Source organism: Paramormyrops kingsleyae, chromosome 24 (assembly GCF_048594095.1).
Source record: "Paramormyrops kingsleyae isolate MSU_618 chromosome 24, PKINGS_0.4, whole genome shotgun sequence".
Lineage (NCBI taxonomy): Eukaryota > Metazoa > Chordata > Actinopteri > Osteoglossiformes > Mormyridae > Paramormyrops > Paramormyrops kingsleyae.
This window is the reverse complement of record NC_132820.1, coordinates 1,529,330-1,553,484: the sequence shown is the minus strand read 5'-3', so window position 1 is coordinate 1,553,484 and position 24,155 is coordinate 1,529,330. Positions and strand designations below refer to the sequence as shown.

At 42.5% G+C, this 24,155-nt stretch overlaps 2 protein-coding genes across 4 annotated transcripts in view; both read right to left on the bottom strand.

Moving 5' to 3' along the window:
• LOC140582249 (NLR family CARD domain-containing protein 3-like) overlaps window positions 1-22,115 on the bottom strand; it is a 136,764-nt gene extending 114,649 nt beyond the window's left edge. For 2 of the 3 annotated variants that reach the window (XM_072706483.1, XM_072706481.1), the window contains exon 1: window positions 22,024-22,107. In XM_072706483.1, coding sequence (XP_072562584.1) covers window positions 22,024-22,064 — 41 coding nt within the window. In that variant the 5' untranslated portion in view covers window positions 22,065-22,107. Of the gene's footprint in view, window positions 1-3,294; window positions 3,965-4,078; window positions 4,253-4,397; window positions 4,572-5,047; window positions 6,768-6,923; window positions 7,153-7,335; window positions 7,400-21,151; window positions 21,266-22,023 lie in introns of those variants that run through there. The other variant, XM_072706482.1, reaches the window with a different exon arrangement.
• Window positions 1,266-2,886, bottom strand: LOC140582251 (stonustoxin subunit beta-like). The gene is made up of 2 exons (XM_072706485.1): window positions 2,494-2,886; window positions 1,266-2,027 (listed from the first exon to the last, which is right to left on the bottom strand). The coding sequence occupies exons 1-2, from the start codon at window positions 2,606-2,608 to the stop codon at window positions 1,510-1,512; spliced, it is 633 nt and encodes a 210-aa protein (XP_072562586.1). The 5' UTR covers window positions 2,609-2,886; the 3' UTR covers window positions 1,266-1,509.
• Window positions 22,116-24,155: the final 2,040 nt, after the last annotated feature.

Genomic DNA, 24,155 nt, shown 5'->3' with positions numbered 1-24,155 from the left:
AGTCTGCTGGTCCTGGCCTGCAGACATCGCAGTCTCCTCCCTGATGGCAGCAGGCTGAAGAAGCTTTGCATTGGGTGGGTGGGATCGGCTGCTATGCAGAGAGCTTTCTTGGTGAGACGGGTACTGTAGATGTCCTGGAGGGAGGGGAGAGGGACACCAATGATCCTCTCAGCTGCTCTCACTAAGCGTTGGAGGGTTTTATGGCAGGATGCCTTGCAGGCACCAAACCACACAGTGATGCAGCTCGTCAGGATGCTCTCAATGGTGCCTCTGTAGAAGGTGAACATGATGGGGGCTGGTGCTCTTGCTTTTCTTAGTTTGCGAGGGAAGTAGAGACGCTGCTGTGATTTCTTGGCCAGTGCAGTGGTGTTGTTTGTCCAGGAGAGATCCTCAGTGATGTGTACACCCAGGAACTTGGTACTGCGCACTCTCTCCACAGACGCACCATTAATGGTCAGAGGGGCGTGCTGAGTGTGCGCTCTCCTGAAGTCAACAACAATCTCCTTCGTCTTCTCCACATTCAGAGAGAGATTGTTGACTCCGCACCACACGGCCAGGCGGCTCACCTCGCTTCTGTAATCAGTCTCATCCCTATTGCTAATGAGACCCACCACAGTGGTGTCGTCCGCAAACTTAATGAAGAGGTTGGAGCTGTGTGACGGTGTGCAGTCGTGGGTCAGCAATTAACGTGTCCAGTGGATGTAAGAAATATGGCTGCAGCTTCATAGAGAGACATTATAACAGACTACAGTCACTGTATAGAATGTGAATCTGCAATAGATAATGGATCCAATGGCGGATTGCTTAATGGATGTCTGTGGATAGTCTTACATGTCTGTTATTAATAATAATGCATGTAGGTAAATTTAGTGGCTTTTGCCGATCGGTGACAATGTATCAATTTCTGTGTGTCAGGCACGTGGGGGGGGTACCTTTTACAGTGGGGGGGTAAGGGTGCATGGGCACCTGCCATAACCAGATCTTTTACAGTGGGGGGGGGGGGTATTTATCTAATAAAAGACACTTTATTATTTAATCACATAAATTAATAATAATTTTCTTTACTTTAATCCACTGAACAAGAGCAGTAACAGGATATAATTATATTTTTCTGTTATGTCTCCAGTTAAATGATCATTATTTACACTGATTTACTCTTATTGTGTTAGTAGTAAAGTGAATTTATTTAATTTAATCCAGCAGACTGTGGTTTCATTATGTGACTCAGTTATGCTTTGGGTGACGCTGAAGCAGGACATTAATAGGACAGAACAGAAAGCCTTTATTGTCATTGAACAGGGAGGAAATACAGTAAATAGACATAAATATATAAAATGTACATATACAGCGGAGGGGGAAAGCCCCCCCCCACTCATCAGGATTATATTTAGTTACATTTTATTCAGGGAGAAAAACTTATTTTTGTCAAACATACATTTCAGAGTAAAAAGGATTATAAAGGTTAAAAAGCAGAGATTTTACCTTTTTGCCAGGAGAACCAGCAACACGTCACAGTGACACTGAGGAGTTATAATTAACATAAAACCCTGGATAGAGGAGCTCAGTGAATGAGGAGGTGAATCTGTGCAGGGGGGTCAGTCCATCAGAGGAGACTCTGTAGAAGGACAGAGCACCAGCCCCCCAGTCCAGATACACTCCTACTCTGCGGGAGCCTGAGGGCTCTATGGGTATGAGAGTCTGTTTATTATTGTGACAGACAGAGTATCTGTCAGGATCACAGTACAGACCCCATGACTTGTCATTGAATCCAAGCCGACAGTCACTCCTTCCTTTCCTCCCGATCCCTTTATAAGTCACTCCTATCAGGGCTCCACCTCCATCCCACTCAGCCTCCCAGTAACAGCGGCCAGTCAGACTCTCTCTGCACAGAACTTGGGGGCGCTGGTTAAATCTCTCTGGATGATCAGGATATGGCTGCTCTGCCCCCCATGTCACCTTCCTGTTCCCCCCTGACAGAGACAGGCGGCTGTTTGCTGTGTTGGGGTCCAGCGTCAGCTGGCAGGAGTCTGTAGGCAGGAGGGAGAATTATTAATACCATCAGGCAGCCTGTACTTTATGTTTCTGTACAATATAAAACAGCACAGCTTCCCCGAACGAAGCGGGAACTGAAGTTTATGAAATAGCTCAGGAAATGTCGGACGGCGCGCGACGCGGGCGGGAAGAGCCGCCAAGATGCGGCGCGAGCTAAACTAACAGCTTAATTACGGGTAAATAAAATTACAAAGCAGCGACATTCATCAGACACATTCACCACAAGCATATTTACCACAAAACGGCACCAGATATTAATACTAAAAGTCAGTGTATTTACTTTGAAGACGAACTTCTTTCTCCCCGCTAAAGCCGGAACACACCGGCCGCCTCGCTGCTCTCTGTATTTCTACCTGTATTTACCTTCGAAAATGACCATCGATAACAGAATATAAGTAATATTATTACATATTTAAAGTGATATTTAATAAAGGTTTGGACCTGGATTCTGATACAAACGCCTCCGAAGACGATTCCGGCGCCGGAGTTGCGCTCCAGTATTTACAGCGATTGTCTGACATGGTCTGTAGTCACAGCAAAGCCGCTCTGAATGCATTTCACATGCATCGGCTTATTTCCGTGAAGCGTGTCATACTGTATCTACTGATCCGGAAGAAACACTGCGGTGTCAAGCGGGGCGGAATAGGTGCCGCGCAAAGTCGGCAAACTAATGATAATACCGTCTACAAACCATCAATAAAAGCGGATTAAACTACACAGATCGTGCAACATGAAAAAAAAGGAAAATATTACTCAGAAAAACAGGATGGTTATTTCATTAATTCGGAAAAAACAGAATTGATTGTTTTTCAGATGAATGCAATACGCTTCCGTAGAGAACCGCTTACCGCGTGCGTGACTATAGATGCAGCGCCGCTGCCGCGAGGCGTGAGCCCCGAAATTTCGCCCAGGCACGTGGCCGCTCTAATCTGTTAACATCGATGCCGAAAAGAAATCGCCGCACATCCAGTGTGTCCCGGGCGCAAATTTCTTTTAGCACCGTGGTTCGTGAAATCTTATTAAAATTCATAAGAAACATTACATGATTGGCTGGCTCATTAATATTTATCAGAGGAGCACTACCTGATTGGTCAGTTAACATCGATATGTGTCGCCTGTTTTTTTCTGTCTAAGGCAGGGGTGCGCAAATCCAGTCCTGGGGGGGCAGAGCCCTGTGTAGCTTAGTTCTTTCCCTGTTCCGCCATAAAGGACTCAGGTCAAGAGTTGTGTGGTAATTAGCACAAGGAGTGAATCAAGTGTGTTAAATGAGCGGAAACCCAAAAATGTGCAGGGCTCTGGCCCTCCAGGACTGGATTTGGGCACCCCTGGTCTAAGGCATTCCCTGGCCAATCAGGAATATTCTCTCATGAATATTAAGGAGTGTTCCAGAACCACCCTGTAAAAATGCAAATTCGCATCTCACACTGGAGGAGAGAGTCCGGTATCACTGCCTATGGGTGCCGTCTTAGGACAATACTAACGAATCTTACACAGGAAACACATACACTCACGGCATGTGCAAAAAGAACAAATGCAAAGGATTCTTTTTTGTGAAAAAGAATATATTTTAACCATATTACGCTCCAACACAAACACAAAGATGATATGAGCAGTGATAAAGTATTTGTAAAAAATATATATTTTTATGTATAAATGAATGAATAGTGTTTTGGTGATGATTTTGATGTTTTGTTTTTCTCATTTGGATGTTGTCTGAAATGACACACACAGAAACTCACCTAAACATAAACATGGAAATCCATCTACATACAGTGCAGAAAACACACTCAATACAACAAATGTGTGAATACAACCATAACATAGTATTGATGGTATTATTAATAAAAACCTGCAAACACACTTACATTTCTGTAAGCCTGGTCTGGTCCTGCACTCTCCACTGTGGTCCACACTATAGGAGAAGCAGAATGACATAGTGCTGCTGTATCCATTTATTTATTGGTGCCTCTTCTGCACATACATGCATAAGTATCTGTAGCGTGTCAGACACACACTCTGTACTCACTTCAGCTTCTCCAGTTTACAGCTGGGATCCTCCAGTACAGCAGAGAGCAGCTTCACTCCTGAGTCTCCTGGGTGATTGTAGCTCAGATCCAGCTCTCTCAGGTGTGAGGGGTTTGACCTCAGAGCTGAAGCCAGGGAAGAACAGCCTTCTTCTGTGACTCTACAGCCTGACAGCCTGCAGAGAGATGGACAAAAAATCTCAGATAAATAAGATCACCTCACCAATACAAGTGTTACTTTTAAGTAAATGTGACTACTTTCATACAAAGCGACTCCTTTCAATAATTAGTTAAAAGTGTGGAATACCCAGTAATACTGACCTCAGTATCTCCGGTTTACAGTTTGAATCCCCCAGTCCAGCAGAGAGCAGCGTCACTCCTGAATCCTGCAGGTCATTGTTACTCAGGTCCAGCTCTCTCAGGGGTGAGGAGTTTGATCTGAGAGCTGAAGCCAGCACCTCACAGCATTTATCTGTGAGATTACAGCTGTCCAACCTGGAAAAGAAAACATTTTAAGACACAACTTACACATAGTTCATGGTACTCTGTATTATTAACGATGCATGTGAAAATTATATATGAATCTTCCCGTAATATATTCAGACCAATGAAACAGCTTCCACTGCAGTCGTCAGCCATCGTTCTGCCAGGTTTCCCCAAAGTAGGGCTGGATATCGAACTTCGGTACTTTTATGGTACCGACCAAAATGCTCTGATCCTACCCCAGATAAAGACCCCCTTTGTTTGTATAGCAGGTCAGGATGCACACTGGATGGTCATGGAAATGTCACTTTGTGTTTTACTACATCACTACCTTCAGTCATTATAAAATCTGGGTCCCAGATTATCAAAAAAAAAAAAACCAGCCCAGGTATTAATGCACAAGGAGAAATAAATTGTATATCTTACATATTTTAAACAATGTTAATCTGTTACTGTCAGACAAGATACGTTTCCACATCATCACTTACAGAGCTGTCCTAGATGTCTTGACCACAGGCAGCAGCCTCCAATGCCCCTTATCTGATCTGACGAATTTCTTCAGATCAAACACATCCAGCTCCTCATCTGACATCAGTAACACAAAGGCCAGAGCTGAATACTGTGCAGGTGAGAGGACTTCTGCTGAAAGACGTCCTGAATTCAGGTATCTTTGTACTTCCTCTACTAGAGAATTGTCACCCAGCTCATTCAGACAGTGGAACAGGTTGATGGTCCTTTCTGAAGATAAATTGTCCTTTATTTTCTCTTTGATGTATTGGGCTGTTTCTTTAATGTCATGTGAGCTGGTTCCTGTCTCTCCCAGTAGCCTTTGTAACAGAGTCTTACTGGAGTCTGTTGAGAGGCCCAGGAGGAAGCGGAGGTAGAGGTCCAAGTGTCCATTCTTGCTCTCTAATGCCTGATCCACTGCAGTCTTCAGCAGGTCAGCTGATGAGTTTGACAGAAACACATATAAAGCAGCGAGATACTCCTGGATGCTCAGATGCACAAAGCAGTACACCTTCTCCTGATACAACCCACATTCCTCCTTAAAGACTTCTGTACACATTCCAGAGTAAACTGAAGCTTCACTGACATCAATGTCATTCTCTGTCAGATCTTGCTCATAAAATATGAGATTGCCTTTCTCAAGGTTGTCAAAAGCCAGTTTCCCCAGTTTTAAAAGGAATTTCTTGCTGTTTTTCTTAAGCTTGGTTTCACTGTTTTTCACGTACTTGTCATTTTTTAAACCTGTCTGAAAGATCAGGAAGTGTGTGTACATTTCCGTCAGAGTCCTTGGAATTTCTCCCCTGTCAGTCTCACTAAAAAGCCTCTTAAGGACAGTGGCTGAAATCCAGCAGAACACAGGTATGTGGCACATGATGAAGAGGCTCCTTGAAGATTTCACATGTGTGATAATCCTGCTGGCCAGGCTCTGATCTTTGAATCTCCTCCTGAAATACTCCTCCTTCTGGGCATCACCAAACCCTCGTATCTCTGTCACCTGGTGGATGCATTCAGGAGGTATCTGATTGGTTGCTGCAGGCCGGGAGGTTATCCAGAGGAAAGCGGATGGAAGCAGATTCCCCTTAATGAGGTTAGTCAACAGCACATCCAGTGACGTTTTCTTCGTTACATCAAACCAGCTCTCATTGTTCTGAAAATCTAGAGGAAGGCGACACTCATCCAGACCATCAAAGATGAACAAGACTTTGTGCCTAAACAGCTCAGTGGATTCAAATGATTTCAGTTCTGGGACAAAGCGGTGAAGCAGATCAGTCAGACTGTATTCATCCTTAATCAAATTCAGGTCCCGGAAAGGAAGAGCAAATATGAAGTGAACATCCTGGTTTGCTTTTCCTTCTGTCCAGTCGAGAATAAATTTCTGCACAGAGACTGTTTTCCCGATACCTGCCACCCCTTTAGTGAGTACAGTTCTGATAGGTGTCTCACGCCCACATAAGGGTTTAAATATATCATTGCACTTGACTGTAGTATCTTCTGTTAGCCTTTTCTTGGATGCTGTTTCAATCTGTCTCACTTCATGTTCATCATTGACTCCTCCAGTCCCACCTTCAGTTATGTAGAGTTCTGTGTAAATCTCACTGAGAAGTGTTGGCTGTCCTTCCTTAGCTTTCCCTTCAAATACACAGTCAAATTTCTTCTTCAGGTTACATTTGATTCTGCGATGACATTGTAACAGAAGATGCCCTGAAATTAAATGAGAGGTAAATGCACAGACTTTTCAAAAAACATATTTTTACTCATGTAAGCAAAACTAAATCAAATTAAAGTAAATGATAAACTGAAATGTAATACATGTTTTTTTGCCAAACAAACACACAGAGAATGAGATTCAGCTCTTACTCTTCTCCAGTAGGTCAGCGAGATCATTTTGCTCCATGGCCCTCAGGATGTACAGTGTGATCTTCAGAGCTCCTTCTCTACCACAGGTCTTCTGCATCTGACCATCACTGTCCAGGTCATTGTCCTCCTCCAGCTGAGGCTCAGAGCATTCTGGGTAATTCTGGTCTAGGTACCTCGTGATCTTCTTCAGCTCATCCTTCAGGAACCTCACAGCATTTTCCTCTAGTGACTAAAATAAACCATCACAGTTAATAATTGCTACTTGAACTAAACCATTTCATAGTTTCATTTGTGAATCGTAGGGTTGAATATCTTTTCTTTAACACGATTAGTTTCTTATTGTACAGCTGTATAAATTTTTAGCCAATTCACACAACACTTCAGAAAATATATATCAGCAATGAATACAAACCTTCAATATGGAAGATAAACCCGGTTTCTCCTGTAGATCTGAACTGCATCCTTCCATTTGGTCTCTGTGAATAAGGCAGAAATATAAAGACCTCAAATCATCTACACAAGTGTAACAGAAAGTCTGTAATGGTCCCATTAAAAGTGCTCTTGCTGCTGACACAGAATAACCTAGTGGTGTATTTTAATGTGTAAAGGTGTAAGATGCCTTTTTAAGCTTTATTCATTAGGGTGGCTTCATAACATCAATCTTCTCATAACAGCAGAAGAGATCCAGTGACATCCTGCTCCACCACACAGAGATACACAGCAGGCAGGACAGACAGTTTGATATGTGGCCCTTTGTATTCAATGGCTTTCAGAGAGTTTAACTTGATTTCAAACAGATTTCAGCTTAATTAGTAGAGTTAACTAACAACATTTCATTCACCATCCTCAGACAGCAAACTGAGTAAATATCCTGAGAATTTATGATGGTCTCTGACAGGAAGCTCAATATCAACATTTTTACAAACAATAGACCTTAAAAAAATACAAAAGTGTTTATGTTCTGTCCATGATTCAATTGTTGATGCATTGTAAAAATATTTTCTCCATTCATTTAAAAACTCGATCTAAATTAGAAAGAAATGCTGTATGTCTGGATCGACAAATAAAATCAAACTGGCACAACTAATATCAACTAATGCAGCCAACAACAGTTATGTATGTAAAATTAACTACACAGTAATGGATGTACAATTAACTACACAGTTATGGCTGCTAAATTAACTACACAGTTATGCCAACACCATGTGTAATTGTCGTACATAAACAACTATACTGGACAGACTGTCACGGTGCGTGCCGCACGGATCGGGGAATCAGGCGAACGGAAGCCAGGGATCGGGGAATACGGAGTTTAATGCCAAACACACAAAGCACGCAACAAAACAACGTCAATGACCGGACTGGGGATACAAACGGAAACGCGGACTAAATACACTGAACTAATGACAACAATCCGAAACAGCTGTAAAACACTGGGATTCCACATGAGGTTAACGAGGGGGCGTGGCACACATTAGGATCGGACGGAGCGGGGTGTGACACAGACAACTAAATTGAGCAAATGATAAACTCAGTTTATCAGTTTATCATCAGACGGACGGACAGACAGCACAGAATTATTTTATTATATAAATACACCAGTATTTCTTACATCAAAAATTAAGTTCAGACAGACAGACAGACCTTTACTGTCACTATTACAAAAACAGCGAAAAAACAGTTCAGCAGCTCTCTGTTTAGCAGTTTAAGTTAAAGTAATAAATAAGAAATACGAACAACACACAAAAACAAACAGCCGTCCTCTTACAGTGTGAGTGTCTGAGTACAATGTGTTTGAAATGTACAGGGATGCTGTGAAAATCCTCCTGAGCTATTCAGCCACCCCTGCAGCATAAGGGATGATAACACTCTTACGTTTGTTCTCTTCCCTGTCAGTTGTAGCCGTGCTACACATTTCACACCAGGCAACACACTGAGACAGAAACTGGTCCACCCCAAAGACAAAACACCCAGACACAAACAGAGCAGCGTAGTATATGCAGTTCAGTGCAGTGAGGAATGTACAGATCTGTACACAGGAGAAACCAAACAGCAGCTCCATAAACGCATGGCACGGCACAGAAGAGCCAGCCAATCAGGACAAGACTCAGCAGTTCACCTACATCTGAAAGACAAGGGCCACTCCTTTGATGACCAGGACGTTAAGATTCTAAACCGGGAGGCTGACTGGTTCAAACGAGGTGTGAGAGAAGCAGTTTACTGCAAGAAAACGACCCTCGTTAAACAGAGGAGGCGGCCTTAGGTATAATTTATCACCCACTTACAATGCTGTTCTTTCAACTTCACCCAGACGGTTTCACAGTCATTCACACCCTGGCCCAGGTGGTCACAGTGACATACATGAAAGCCAGGGGATACAACAACCCACAGGTGACCATCGAGTATTAACGACTTGAGGGCTCCACAGTATTTATAAACCTGCTACTCTAAACAGTCAGTCAGAATTGAGAAAGCCCTCTGGATTGAAGGGCGGAACGTCTTCAAGGAACTAAACAAGTCCAGTTCCCCTGAATAACCTTTCTTGGGATGAGGGGGGAGAAAAGGTAGCGTCCAGGGTGTGAGGAGCCTGTGATGATGTTACTGGCTCTGTTACTGGTGCAGTCTGCCAGTGTAAATATCCTTGAGGGGGGGTAGTGCCGTTTACATGCACTTTAAAAGTCTGGGTTTAGTCAGACTAACAAAATAATTAGTTTTTCTTGGTGTGCATGTAAACATACTGACAGAGATGATTCCTGTGTGACGTTTTGTTCATCTTCATCACACCTCAAATCACTTCATCATGTGCTGCCGCATGTGCAGGCCGTCTGAGCAGCTTATAGGCGGAGAGACAAGGCAAAGTCTCGGGATGAAATGTGGGAACGGAGCAGCACCCACAGGGTCATACTTTGCCTTGAGAGAGTCACTGCACAGGAGTTCAATCGGCTCTATGTGAACGTTTGTAGGAACTAAAGGTTCCAGCACTGAAAGTGCCAAACCAGCTGGGGAACATTTTTGGTACTTTGATACTTTGGGGTGGGACTTGAAATGCTGTCTTTGGTTATGGTTATGCAAGTAGCCTGCTTCTGAAACACAATACAACTGCCTCTTGAAAAAGTGGCGAAATCAGAAAACAATGATAAACTAAATAAAACAAAAAATAAAAGTAATAATAATGGATATGTGGACAAATGAAAGACCCAAATCTTAAACTGCAATTTGAAGAACAGATCAGAAGAACATCAGAACAGATACAAAATAGCAGGAACATGGGATAAAATATTTTGTATAATATACTAGGACAGCACGGTATTATTTTATTATTTTGTTGTAAGAAATTGGTGTATTTATATATCAAAAATTCAATTCAGACAAGTTCAACATACATTTTTCACAAATTTGTATAAGCAGCAAGAATGAAAATGATTATGATTGTCACAGAGAACGCATGTAGCGCTCATGCAAAAACTGTGGAAGGGAAATTTTAAACTGAGGTTTAAACATATATTAGATTAATCCTGGCTAAATGCCTGACCAACTTCCTCCTGGTCAACAATGACATCCATACTGGTTGCCAGAAGGCAGGCGTCCCTGGGCTCCCTGGCTGCGTGGAACACGCTACGATGATCTGGGAACAAACACAGAGAGCCAGGCACAGCAAGTCGGACCTGCATGTTGTCTGGTTAGACCTCGCAAACGCCTTCGGCTCAGTTCCCCACCAGCTCATCACGTTCGCCCTGGAGTTTTTCCATGTACCATCAAGCATCCAGAAGCTGATAGCAAACTACTTCAATAGCCTATATGTTTGCTACACAACCTGGGACATCACAACTGCCTGGCACCAGCTGGAGAAGGGAATAGCAATGGGATGATCCATCTCTCCCATCCTCTTTACGTTTGCATTCGAGATCATCCTGATAGGTGGGAGACAAATGGTTGGAGGGACAAAGTCCAAACAGGCCAAAGACTCCCGCCCATACGGAGTTACATGGATGATGTCACCACACTCCTCCAAACAGCAGCGTGCACAGCAAGACTCCGAAAGACTGGAGGAAGTGCTGGTATGGGCCCGCATGAAAATCAAGCCCACAAAGTCCCGTAGCCTCTCAATCCGGAAGGGGGTTAGGAATGACAATATCTGTTTCACCGTGGATGGCGAAAGGATTCCCCGGGTAGTGGAAGGACCAGTGTGAAGCCTCGGAAGGCTATATACGGCTGATCTTTCTGACAAGCATATGGCCATAGCTGTTACAACCCAACTCCTGGACGGCCTTCACACGATCAATCAGTGCTCCCTGCCCGGAAAATTCAAGGTTTGGTGTTACCAGGTCACCTTGTACCAACTCATAATGTGGCCGCTGAAGCTGTGTGAGATCACCATGACAACAGTCCTGAAACTGGAAGCAAAGGCCAACAATTACATCAGGAAATGGCTCGGCCTCCCCCACTGCCTCCCCCCCGCTGCCTCTCCCCCTGCAGGGGCTTTTCTGGAACATCCATGCAGCGGCTCCTGAACACCTTTGGTCTCACAGGCCACAGGAATAGGAGAGCAATGCAAGATCTAGCCCATGAGGCAGAGCAAGGGAGCTTCTGGCTCTGGCTATGAAGGAAGGACACGGCGCGGGGGAGAGAGGGATCTCAGGGCAGGCTGCGGGGAGCATTAGGGAGACGCCCCTTTCGCTGCTCCACCACCCTGAGATGTTCCGGGATTAAAGGAGCGAAACACCTGTGAAGGGAGGCTCCCGGCTGACGTCCCTGCAGCCAAGCGGCACCGTCACAGGGGCGTCAGGCAGAGATGCTGAGCAGGTAGTTTTACCTGTGCTTGCATCTTGAAAAGGAATAATTAAAATTCCAAAAACTGATGACAGAGCAAAAACGTAAACTCCCCGCGTTATAATGACCATACAGAGCTGAAAGTGAAAAAAGCCTGATCTTAATTTAGCTGACTAGTGGTGTAAGAACTGCATGTGCATAACATGATATGTTGATATTAATATCTTCCAGTCCTATGATATTTATGGCCTCCCCTCCCTGCAATATATGCAATTGTTGAATAACTGAAACGGAAGAAAAGCAAACATTTAACAAAGTATCCATTTATGCAGTCTTCGTAATATTTGTGTTGCTCCAACCTTCTTGTGGACAACTTTGGAAAAATGTCGAGCCACTGCAAAGTCACTCTTTATACATTTTCCCTTCTAAAGTTAGTGTCTGTACTACTTTTAACTTTTTTCAGCGTTTTTTTCACGTTTCTATAATAAGATTTCAGCGAGTTATGAACTGAAATATACAAGAAAGATACGCGGCATCACCGATGATGCCGTCGACTCCAGAGGGTTAAAACGCAGATATTGTGGATAAACCAGGTAAAAAGACATCAGTGGTGCTGTGATACTTTGGCAGTTTAAAGAAGCTTAAGACACAACAGACTGGTGCTGTGTTTGTAACTGTAAAACATGTGCCGACTAAAACTGGAAATACTACAAACTTATTTCACGCCTTGAAGCATCGTGATCCAGTGGGACATACAGAATGCAGGCGCTTACAGTCACAGACACCAGCAATCAGTGCTGCAACTTTCAGTCGCGTCTCATGTTGGTTCAAAACAGGATACAAAGTTTTATTTATCAATATGAAGCAGGTGGCAACCAAACCCACTCTCTGTGACAAGCAGCGAGGCCATCAGAGAAAAAACCCCAGCAATACCGTACTACTGGCGAATCACTGGTGTCACACTACCAGCAATGTCAAACCACTATCTGTAGACGTGTTGCTACGGTGCTTTTATACACAAAATACCGCATAATGTGTTGTTGGTGAGCTAAGAAGTTCTACTGAGGATCTTCTCTGCTTATGACCATTAAGCCCAGTTCACACTTCACTTTGCCACATGTCATTATGGTCAGTGAACGGTCTGCATACATAATGCACTTATCAGTCGACACAGACGGTCGTGGTTGGTGCACGAGTACAGCAATGAAATTTCAATTAAGCAACTTCTAATTTCAGCTCACAGGAAGTCAGTCTTTACATTAATCCTCATCCTTTTACCTCAGATGAAGTTTATATTGAACACCAGCAAAACTACTGTTTAAATTTTCAAAGACAATAGGATTTGTGAAAGTTAAAAAAGATGCATTCTTTGGGAAGCTTTTATCCTCTCCATCAGGACACTGTGGACGGTGAGAGGAAACAAATCCTCATTATATAAATATAATTCACGTAATGTGGGCAGTAGGGATGCACCGATCCGATACCTTTATCGGTTAAAGGCTTAAATAAGTGGATCGGATATCGGTGGCATTGGGCCGATCTATGGGACCAATCTATTTGATTAAATTATAAAGTTTTTCTGTATTCGTACACGTGCAGAAGCTACGTCATGCGTGAGCAAACTCTGTAATTAAACCAGCACGTTTTGTTAAGAAAAGCTACAAGAACAGCTAACAGCATGGAAGGAGCTAACGACAAACTGTCATCTGTGTGGAGGTATTTCACACTTGCTACGCCAACAAGTTCCACGGCGGTTTGCAATATCTGCAGAGCCAATGTTTCGCGGGGAGGCAGCAGCACTGCAAAGTATAACACGACCAACTTAATGAAGCTCCTCCAGAAGCGTCATGCCAAAGAGTGTGAGGAGCTGAACAGAACAAAAACAGGGGACTGACGAAGCAGGTAACTCTACAGGCAGCACTGCAAAGTATAACACGACCAACTTAATGAAGCTCCTCCATAAGCGTCATGCCAAAGAGTGTGAGGAGCTGAACAGAACAAAAACAGGGGACTGACGAAGCAGGTAACTCTACAGGCAGCACTGCAAAGTATAACACGACCAACTTAATGAAGCTCCTCCAGAAGCGTCATGCCAAAGAGTGTGAGGAGCTGAACAGAACAAAAACAGGGGACTGACGAAGCAGGTAACTCTACAGGCAGCACTGCAAAGTATAACACGACCAACTTAATGAAGCTCCTCCAGAAGCGTCATGCCAAAGAGTGTGAGGAGCTGAACAGAACAAAAACAGGGGACTGACGAAGCAGGTAACTCTACAGGCAGCACTGCAAAGTATAACACGACCAACTTAATGAAGCACCTCCAGAAGCGTCATGCCAAAGAGTGTGAGGAGCTGAACAGAACAAAAACAGGGGACTGACGAGGCAGGTAACTCTACAGGCAGCACTGCAAAGGCGCGAGGAACTCCCCAGCAATACTGTAAAAGCAAGAAAAATAACAGAAAAGGTACTCGAATTGATTGTTCTGGATGAGCAACCCATCGTAGTTGTAGAAAATGAGGGATTCCGCTGCCCGATTGAACTCTTTGAACCATGGTACAGTTTGACATGACGGAAATATGTTTCTGAGACCGCTCTGCGTCAGCTGTACAAAAAAGTATGGGAACCTGTATCACAAATGATAAAAGATGTACCAGCGATTAGCTTCACCACTGATACCTGGATCTCTGACATGTGCCCATTATCGCTTTTGAGTTTAACTGCACACTGACTGGACGCGAGAGGCGACCCTCAAAGTGCGGGGTTTTCATTTAATACACTTCTATTGTTGTACACTGCAATTTTAATTCCTGAAGGTTGCTGCACCTGAAACTATACTTATAACATTACTTACATTGGAATTGGAATTTCTGTCACTTTACTGTTACCAGGTTGTTAGTATTATGTTAATAGTAAGTAATTCAGCTTATACTGTACATATTTGTGTGCGTATTTTTTACATTGTCTTCCAAAATGAGATATTTAGGTCAAATATTTAAGCCAGTCTACTTAAATATAATCTCCATCTCCTCTCCATAGTGTGACATATGTCTTATTAATTAATCACCGGTATCGGATCGGTACTCGGGATCGGCCGACACCCAAAGCCCAGGTATTGGTATCGGAACTGAAAAAGTTAGATCGATGTATCCCTAGTGGGCAGGATCATGTTAAATCTTTGGGGAATTTTCAGTAAAGTCTCAAAGATGACAAGATTTGTGAAAGTTAAAAAAGTACTTTCTTTTACGGTATTTTCCTCATAGCTTGTGTGCCTGTATGCCTTTTGACTGAGAGTCTGAGTATTTTAAACAGTGTTTGTTTACACATTTACCTCTGATCTGTAGGAAAAGGTCCCTTTCTGAATTTGAGTGGGGGATCCATTGACCTGTCACTCTTCATGGAAACATGGCTGGGTGCAGGTGAGCCTGCTCTATCCATCAGGACACTGTGGGCAGAGAGAGGAAACAAATCCTCATTATATAAATATAATTCATGTAATGTGGGCAGCATCACATTAAACCTTCAGTACAGCATTATTTAAGTTAAGCAGGATTGCTTAAGCAGGATTTCTTGCTTAAGCAGATAGCTTCCCACATTCTCCCGAGTGCACCCCCACCCCGGAAGGGCGAAGCCCCTGAACCCCCAACGCCTCCCCCCACAGGTCAGACCCGCAGCCGCCCAGGGACAGCGACCCCGTGACCCCAGCTGGTGGGAAGCCAGAGACCTGCAATAACCAGGACGCCCGGCTCCAGCTCGGAGGCCAGAGCAGCGAACCCCCATTACCCCCAACAACACTGCGTGATGAAATTAATTATTGGGGTCCAAGTGTATTCAAAATCTGTCAGCTGATTTTTTTGTACAGACAGACATTCTCTCCATAGAAATGTGATCAAGCAGTAGATTTTTAAATTGCATTATGGTTAATTTCTCTTTTGACTTCCAGTTCAAAAGGATTGTTTTTTTTGGCGATGGTTAGGACAGTGAGGAGCATGTGCGATGTTTCTTTTGTGCCCATATTAGTGTTAGTGGGATCACCTAGTTCTTCACAAATCTTCAGCCAGAATTTAACAGGTGTGCAGTACCACATAGTGTGCAAATAATTATCGAGAGAGTCATTCATGCAGATTGCGCATCTATCAGTAACCCTGATACCCATCTGGAACAGCCTTTGTCATGTGTAGTTTGTTCTATGAGGAATCTCATACTGTATCAGCTGTAAGCTGGCATTCTCAGTCATTCCCAATGTGTTTGAGCATATTTGTATCCAAAACTTAGAGTCTGTGTTGAGGAGTAAATCTTTCTCCCATTTGAGGGTCGGGATAAAGGATGCCATCAGCGTATAACGCAATTCTGTGATCTATTTCTCCTGGTTTAATACCAGTTATTTCCCTTTGTCTTCTAATAGCCTCTGCCAGTGGCTCAATTGCCATTGCAAAAAGGAGTGGAGATGGGGGGCAACCCTGTCGCGTCCCTCTACGAAGGGGGAATAATTCGGAGGCACATCCGTTGATAAGGATCCTGGCAGTGGGAGATTTATATAATACACTTATCCAGCGGATGTAGTCTTCACCCAGTCTAAACCTCTGCAGAACATCAAAAAGATATTCTCACTCAACTAGGGCTGCAACAACTAATCGATTTAATCGATTAAAATCGATTATTAAAATAGTTGCCAACTAATTTAATAATCGATTAGTTGGGTCTACGTTATTATACACATAAGTACAGTGGCGACCTCCTAATTTGGGAGCAGTAAGCTAACCAAAGCCGCGGTAGCAGTAAAGTACCATTAAGCTGGATGCCGACCGCCATAAAAGAAAAAAGTAAATGCACATAAACGCCATTTACGCACCTTTGAAATTTACAAAACAGCTTTTACTCACCTTTTTTAAGATCACTAATGTTAATGATATAGTTACCCACCGTTTTTACTGCTGTGCATATAGTTTACCAACCTTAAATTTCTTGTTACCACTACACCACTGCTTCATTTCTTCACGATAGAAATTTACTGTATAGTAATATCAAATGTTGTAGTACTCAAGACCAGTTTTTGAAGGTCTCGATCTTGTCTTTGAATCAGCCGTATTTGTACTCGTTCTTGTCATGGACTCGGGATTTTATTTCGAGACCATAACTCTGAGAATATTCTTATTAATGAGCCGTTTACTGTAGGATTGGATAACTAATAACTGCAACCAATGGCGTTACTGCCGGCCGCGTTACCCGCCCCGTCCCTTCACACACGCACATGTGTTTAAATGAACGCAGGGGAAGTCGTGGTTGTCAACACAATCAGCTATTATGGGGCTAGAAATGCGGCTACATATACCACAACGTGTTTACCCTACCATTCTATTAAGTGGGCGCCCCAAGTTAATTTTATTTAATTTCATTTTCTATATAGCTCCAGATCGCAACAGAAGTCATTTAAGACTACCTTTCCGATAGAACAGGTTTATATTTTGTCCTTTTATTAAACTAACTAAATAGCCTTATGTTATTTATCTTATTTACAGTTCATCACTGTAGTATGCTGAAACAACCGGACACGTTTTAAAACAAAATTTGCCGCCTGCTGTTCACGGGTTTTTCGTCACCAATCGTCTTATTTGCGTTGCTCAGTAATTTTTAGCGTAAGATGCGGAAAAGGCTTTTTCTTCGCAATAAATGTTTACTTTATTTGTCCGTAATAAATGCAGACAGACTCGCTGGCGTGCTCTCTCCCCCTGTCATATATGTGTATCAACATTAAATAACATTAGACAATTATTTCATAATATTCTTAGTAGCAGCAGCGATAGTCTGTGCTTTTACATTAAAAAACTGGAGTACTGAATACATTATCTAAAGCACCATGCTGGTTGCACTTTATAAAACAAGATTTTGTGTATTTCATTACGTTGATTCAGCTGCTACAAATTATTATTTTTTTTTGTATACTCTTAATGTAGTATACATTTGTTTTTTTATGTGAGTTGCTGGAAACAACTTTTGTACAAAGACAGACTGGGTTATTAAAAATTGCTGGAAATCAAATTGTTTTTTGCCCCCCCCCCATCCGATTAATCGATTAATCGAAAAAGTAATCGACAGATTAATCGATTATCAAAATAATCGTTAGTTGCAGCCCTACACTCAACCCAGTCGAACGCCTTTTCCGCATCTAAGGATATTACCAGGGCCTTGGTCTTATGGGTTTGGGAAAACTGTACAACATTCATTAGGCGTCGCATATTGGCTTTAGAGTAGCTGTTTAATATAAAACCTGTTTGGTCTGGATTAATTAAAGAGGGGAGAAACCTTCCCAATCTAATAGGCAGTACTTTCGCCAGAATCTTGCAGTCTACTCCAATTAAGCTGATGGGTCTGTAAGAGGCACATTTTTTCAGAGGCCTGTTCTTTTTATGAATGTACCATGAATTAATGCGATATTAGCATTATAGAGAGTTGGAGGTAGACATCCTTTCTCAGATGATTCAGTCAACATCCTAGTCATTGGTCCAACTTGTAGGATTACACATGCACATATCACAGAGCTTAAATTCCAGGTGGCCTGAGACAAGGCCGAGCCTGGTACGAGAGGCACCAAAGGGGGGTTAGTGACCCCACACACACGAACACACACAGACACACACACACAGATAACAAGGGAGGCCAGCACTCCAACTTTTATTGCCCAAAGATTTAGGAACCTACAGACAGCAGAGTGGACCTCAAGGACAGGGGTCCCTCGACTTGGCACACAACCCCCTCCCCAGACATCCTGCCTTACATACCACTCACCCAACAGACCAACACCCTAAAGAAAGTTTCATGTAAGGTTGGTTTTTGTATACCCGGTATACGACTATTAGCCTCAATATACAGATACGTTATGTTTGTATGTGTCCTTAGACAATCTTAGTGTTTTGTGTGCCACCCTTATAACCATGTTCACGGAGTATCACCTATTTTACCCCTTTGCACTTGAACACATATAAATTTGAATAAATAAATAGGTATAGCTAGCATTGTATATATGTTCTCATGGTATACCAGAAGAATCTGGAAAATTAGTGTAACCAGTGTGTCCTAACTTTCAGAGATTCTTCTTTCTTTGTTTAACAACCCCCCCTCTTCTCTTCCAACACTCCTTTGTGGTCCTTATCTGATCTTGGTGGACCGTTAGCAAGTTTTCTTTGTTCTAACATGCTATGTTAAAAGAACTGAATTAAGGTGTACATTGTCCATTTTGGAGAAGATCAATTGGGATAAGTCACACCAATCAAGATATGTTGTGTCCAGATGTGCAACTTATATTAATATTACCACAAACTAACGGCCACGCCTATCTAAGGACAAGATGTGCTGCTTTTAATGTGAATATGTCATGTAATGTCTGCACAAAGTGTAACATCTGTTGAGGTGCAACCCAAAACACCTGTATCATATACTGATGTGAATCAGTCACATACATAATATAAGTAATTATTAATCAATTAATATAGATGGTATGAGGTGTGAACCTGTGAAGCTGGTATGGCATGTTTGATGTGAGACTGATGGACAATCACTCCTGATTCCAAATCTGGTCAGTGGTTACCATGAAAGTGGATGTATGAAAAGTTATACTAGCTTAATGAAAATCATCAGTAAAGGGAGAATCAGTCGGGCCATAAATCCCAAAAGGACTGATACAGACCCCCTTCTGAAAGCCTGCCAAATGGATGGCCAGCCATTGGGCCAGGAGTCGAATTCCTGGTCATCCCTATTCATGAACTTTAGACCATAAAAACCTGGCACCACAGAACAAAGGGGGGCTGAAAAGATCATCAGAGAAATAGAAAGATCATCAAGGAGCAGAGAAAAGCCCATCAGGCTGAAGAGAGGCAGAGAACATCAGCCCAGGAGAAGAGAAGCCCACAAGAAGCCCTCTAGTCAAGGCCCAGCTAAACAGAGAACAGCAACCAAGACAAAGCTTCACCAGGAGAGAGAATCCAAGGGGCTCCACTCCACTGCTCCAAACGCCGCGCCGTCCTGAGTGCCATCATCCCATCATCATCATCAGCCTCTGCAACCAACTGCCAAGACCCCCCCCCCCCCCTTTGCTCTGCAACCAAGTAAACCAACCTCTTATTCTAACAACCTATGCTGTTCTGTTAACCCTGCTATATGACTTTAGGGTCGTGTTTCCACAAACTGGTCTTGCTTTGCAGAACAGTATTTCCTTTTAAGGTTACTCATTTAAATCCGGTCATTGCATTTTCATAATTACATTGTTTGTTTTATTCCGTTATTTCGTGTTTGTTGTGTGTATTAGGTGTAATGTCTGTCTTTTGTTAGTTGTAGTGTTAGTTAGGAATAAATGCATGTCTTTTACACAACTTCAGCCTCCGTCATTGAGTACTCACACTAAGTTCCTGCCTCTGTGCGATCTTGCTACACGCTCTGAACCTCAAACTCGCCTGAAACATCGCGAGACTCTCTCTCATCGGCCGTGAGGGGAGCTTCGTTACCAATCGGTTACATTACCTGGTGATGCAGCTCGCCGTACGAGCCTTCTAACCCAGGTTACTAAGCGATACTGGTAATTAGTGAATCCCATTTAAGTCTCACATTAACAGACTCACAGGGATACCGCAATTGAATTTGGAGGAGCCGACCATTCAGCATAACAATTGGTTAATAATCAGCATTAAATAATAATTAATTAAACTTTAATAAATTCAAACATATTGGTGGAGATATTAAAATTTACCTGAGCTAATAATTCCTACACCGTTATGGTCAGTGCACGGTCTGCATAGATGCTACATTTGTCAGTCGACACAGACAGTCGTGGCTGGTGCACGAGTACAGCAATAAAATTTCACCAGAATAGGGGAAAATAGTTTTCTTGCACAGGCACAGTCGACACATCCCGACTCACAAAAATTCCAACAGACCCAAAATCTGGACTGTACACTCCACGTAGGCATGACAAAATTTACCTTGGTTGAACTCGGTGCACAAATCATAAGATAGAAAGCAATTGTTTGTTTTTTTTCCTGATGGATTAACAGGACAACCCAGCTAGCTATTAACTGACACCATTCCATTAAACATGTTAAAACTGAAGCCTTATTCTGAGCATAATCTAAGTCCATGAGAATGCATTTATTTTTTATTGAAACAGAAACATCCGTCCCAGAAGACAATGTACTATTCAGTCATTTTTAATGAATCTTATATGCAATTTTCAATTAACTAACTTCCAGTTCGCAGGAAGTCAGTCTTTTCAGTAATCCTCATACTTTTACTGTACTTCAAATGAATTTATCGAAAACAAACAAAACATCTGTTAAAAAGACAATAACATTTGTGAAAGATAAAAAAAGATGCATTCTTTGAAAAGCTATTTTCCTCATAGCTTGTGTGCCTGTATGCCTTTTGACAGAGTCTGAGTATTTTAAACAGTGTTTGTTTGAATGCACATTTACCTCTGATCTGTATGAAAAGGTCCCTCTCTGAATTTGAGTGGGGGGTCCATTGACTTGTCACTCTTCATGGAAACACAGCTGGGTGCAGGTGAGCCTGCTCTCTCCATCAGGACACTGTGAACAGAGAGAGGAAACAAATCCTCATTATATAACCTCCTGAGACCCCACCCATTCATTTATGTCCATTGCAGTGGACATTTTGTTTTTGCATATATCTTTTCACTGATGTAAGGAAATGTATTTATTCCTGTTTGTACACTAAAGAGGACATGCTGTGAAATTAAAAATAAAAATACATTTGAAAAAAGATGTCTCATTTCCTCCAAAGACATAGAAAATCACAAATAACCTAAAATTGAATGGCACTTTTTTTCTTGGGTCTCAGAAGGATAAATATAATTCATACAATGTGAGCAGCATCACATTAAACCTTCAGTTGATCAGTCTTCTGCTTAACCTGCCGTGAAGCTCTTCATGCAAACAGACTTTTAGCTTTAATGTGAAATAAACCGTCTCATATAAAGTTAATATTCCTGTATGAAAGGTTTAGTTATCACTGTTACAGCCTCTGTCACTGGACTTGGCTGCTGTTCCTCTTTCCCAGTTTGTTTGTATCTGTATTTGTTCTCTACAGCGTTACAGTATGTGGTCATTTAGGGTAGGAGGGATGATGTGATGGTTGCCTCTAAAATAGAAGAACTGGCTGATTTTCGAGGAAAGAGGAAAGAAGGGAAATGCTGAGGTATTTTATTATTAAACTACAAATATTAATGTGCCCCCCAGCCTTAGCTAGGAACCCTGTTTACTTTTACCTTATGGCCTAACTATAGACCCACAGACACATGCATGCTAGTGGGCTGTAACACTGTTACCTCTCAGGCCTCTTTGTCTTACACCCCACAGGGGGGGTCATTGCAGACACAGCTCCTCTCTCCTTAGACCCCACAGGGGGGGTCATTTCAGAAGCAGGTTCCTCCATTTGGGTGCTGATCAACAGCAGATGATTCCTACTGGGGTCTCTGTGAACATGAAGGGTAAACAGACACCAGTGATAATTTCGTTGACGAAATATTTTCGTTATAATTTTCGTCAACGACAAATTTTCACTGACGAAAACGAGACGATAACTAAATAAAAATTAAGTGATGATGACGAAAACTATAATAAAAATATATTGACATTTTCGTTAACTAATAAAAACGAGACGAAAATGTGAGTGAGGGACGTTTTTGGAAATGATCCAATCAGAATTAATCTTGGTGCGTGGCGCGTTGAGACGCACACGCACATTTGAAAATTAAGATACTGATTCACCTTGTGACGCGAGATGCGACAGTACATCTTGCATACATTGGTGGGTGTCTGTCTGACTTAAACTAAAATGACATGGCAATGGCTGGGAGAAAAAGAAGAGAAGATATATGGAATAATTTCACGTTTGATGTCAAGACAAACAAGACCTTGTGTAAACCGTGTGGAGCGGAAATCGCTGGTAAAAATACAACAAATCTAAAGCGACATCTGCAAGGTAATTTTTTCAGGTCATGCAGTATTTGCAATGGCATTACTGCCAAATACAGTTTTTCTTTTAAATAATTTGGAGTTGCACTTTTGCTTTACAGAATGAAGAATGTCATATGCAAGTTCTAAACTAATTTTTGGTTTTTATGGAAAGACGATATTCCACATATTTAATGAGACTTGGCTTTATTTAATTTTAAGTTAGAATATTTTGTATATTACCACGGTTTAACTAAATTACATTTAAATTAAACCCAATATATTTTAGTCAACTAAATCTACAGTAGATTTAGTCGACTAAAATCTTATGCTTTTTAGTCGACTAAAACTAGACTAAAACTAAAACAAAACAGATGACTAAAATATGACTAAAACTAAAATTGCATTTTAGTCAAAAGACTATGACTAAAACTAAATTGAAATCTGCTGTCAAAATTAACACTGACAGACACATACAAATACAATATCTAACAATCAACACTTTTACGTTGAACTGGACGTTACTGGAATAACAATGTCACGCTAACAGTTATCGCCAGTTTTTTTCTTAAGAAAACGCCACACAGCCGCAGAACTTTATCTACTTTATTCCCGTAGTGTCACAGCGAATTATTCCATAATGTTTACTCCAGGCGATTATTTACAGTGTATCGAATTACATTAAACGTCTAATTATAATGAGAAGTATTAAATCCCAGCATGTGTGTTAAACAGGGGCAAATTTAAGGGGCGTCCACCGCACATCAAAATAATAAAAAACAAAATTTGGATTATTTTATTTTCTAAGCAAATTCACAGAACAGACACGGTGCGGTGCGCCCCCCCTTCCCCCATAAGTATAACTGCCTCCCGCAACAGCCCCCCCTTTTCTACCGACGCCGCAGGTTAAACACGTTTATTTTATTATTAGTTGTATCTGCTGACTATAATCTTACCTTGCAATACAAAATATCTTTTTCTTATTCGTGTTCCTTACTGACGTGGCGACTCTGCCTTTAAATCTTTCACTTTCATTTACAGATTAATGTTCGTCCTGTGTGGGGGGGCGGGGGTGGGGACCTGTCCTCCGGTAACTGACTGGCTGCACCTGGAGGTGCGGAGGAATGTCGCAGGAATGTCGCTTAAAGGACACTGAGACAGATTGGGGGGGCAGTACGGAATAGGAAGCCTGGGTGTTTAACACAGCGCGCCCCCTTTTCACTGGCTGCCGGTTCGCAGTGGGGGACACGGTGTGGCTGTCGCCGATATCAGGGTGAAGGATGGGTGAGGCAGGAGCGGGGGTTAAATGTGTAGGGAAGACGGGGCTCCGTGTTGGCGGCAGGACTGGCAGCAGGGCGGGTCGAGCTGTGACGTCGGGGCTTGCGGCGGCACAGCGGGGCGGATCCTCTCCCTTCGCTGGAAGAGGACGGGGAGGCTCGTGCTGCCTCCCTCCAGGGCAGTTAGCTAGTGATGGGAAGTTCGGCTCTTTTCAGAGAGCCGGCTC

Coding starts and splice junctions, on each gene's coding strand:
- LOC140582251 (XM_072706485.1), bottom strand. CDS start 2,608: ATGCATTCAGAGCGGCTTTGCTGTGACTACAGACCATGTCAGACAATC. Junction 2,028..2,493: donor GCGTTTGTATCAGAATCCAG/GTCCAAACCTTT, acceptor TCCTGCCTACAG/ACTCCTGCCAGCTGACGCTG.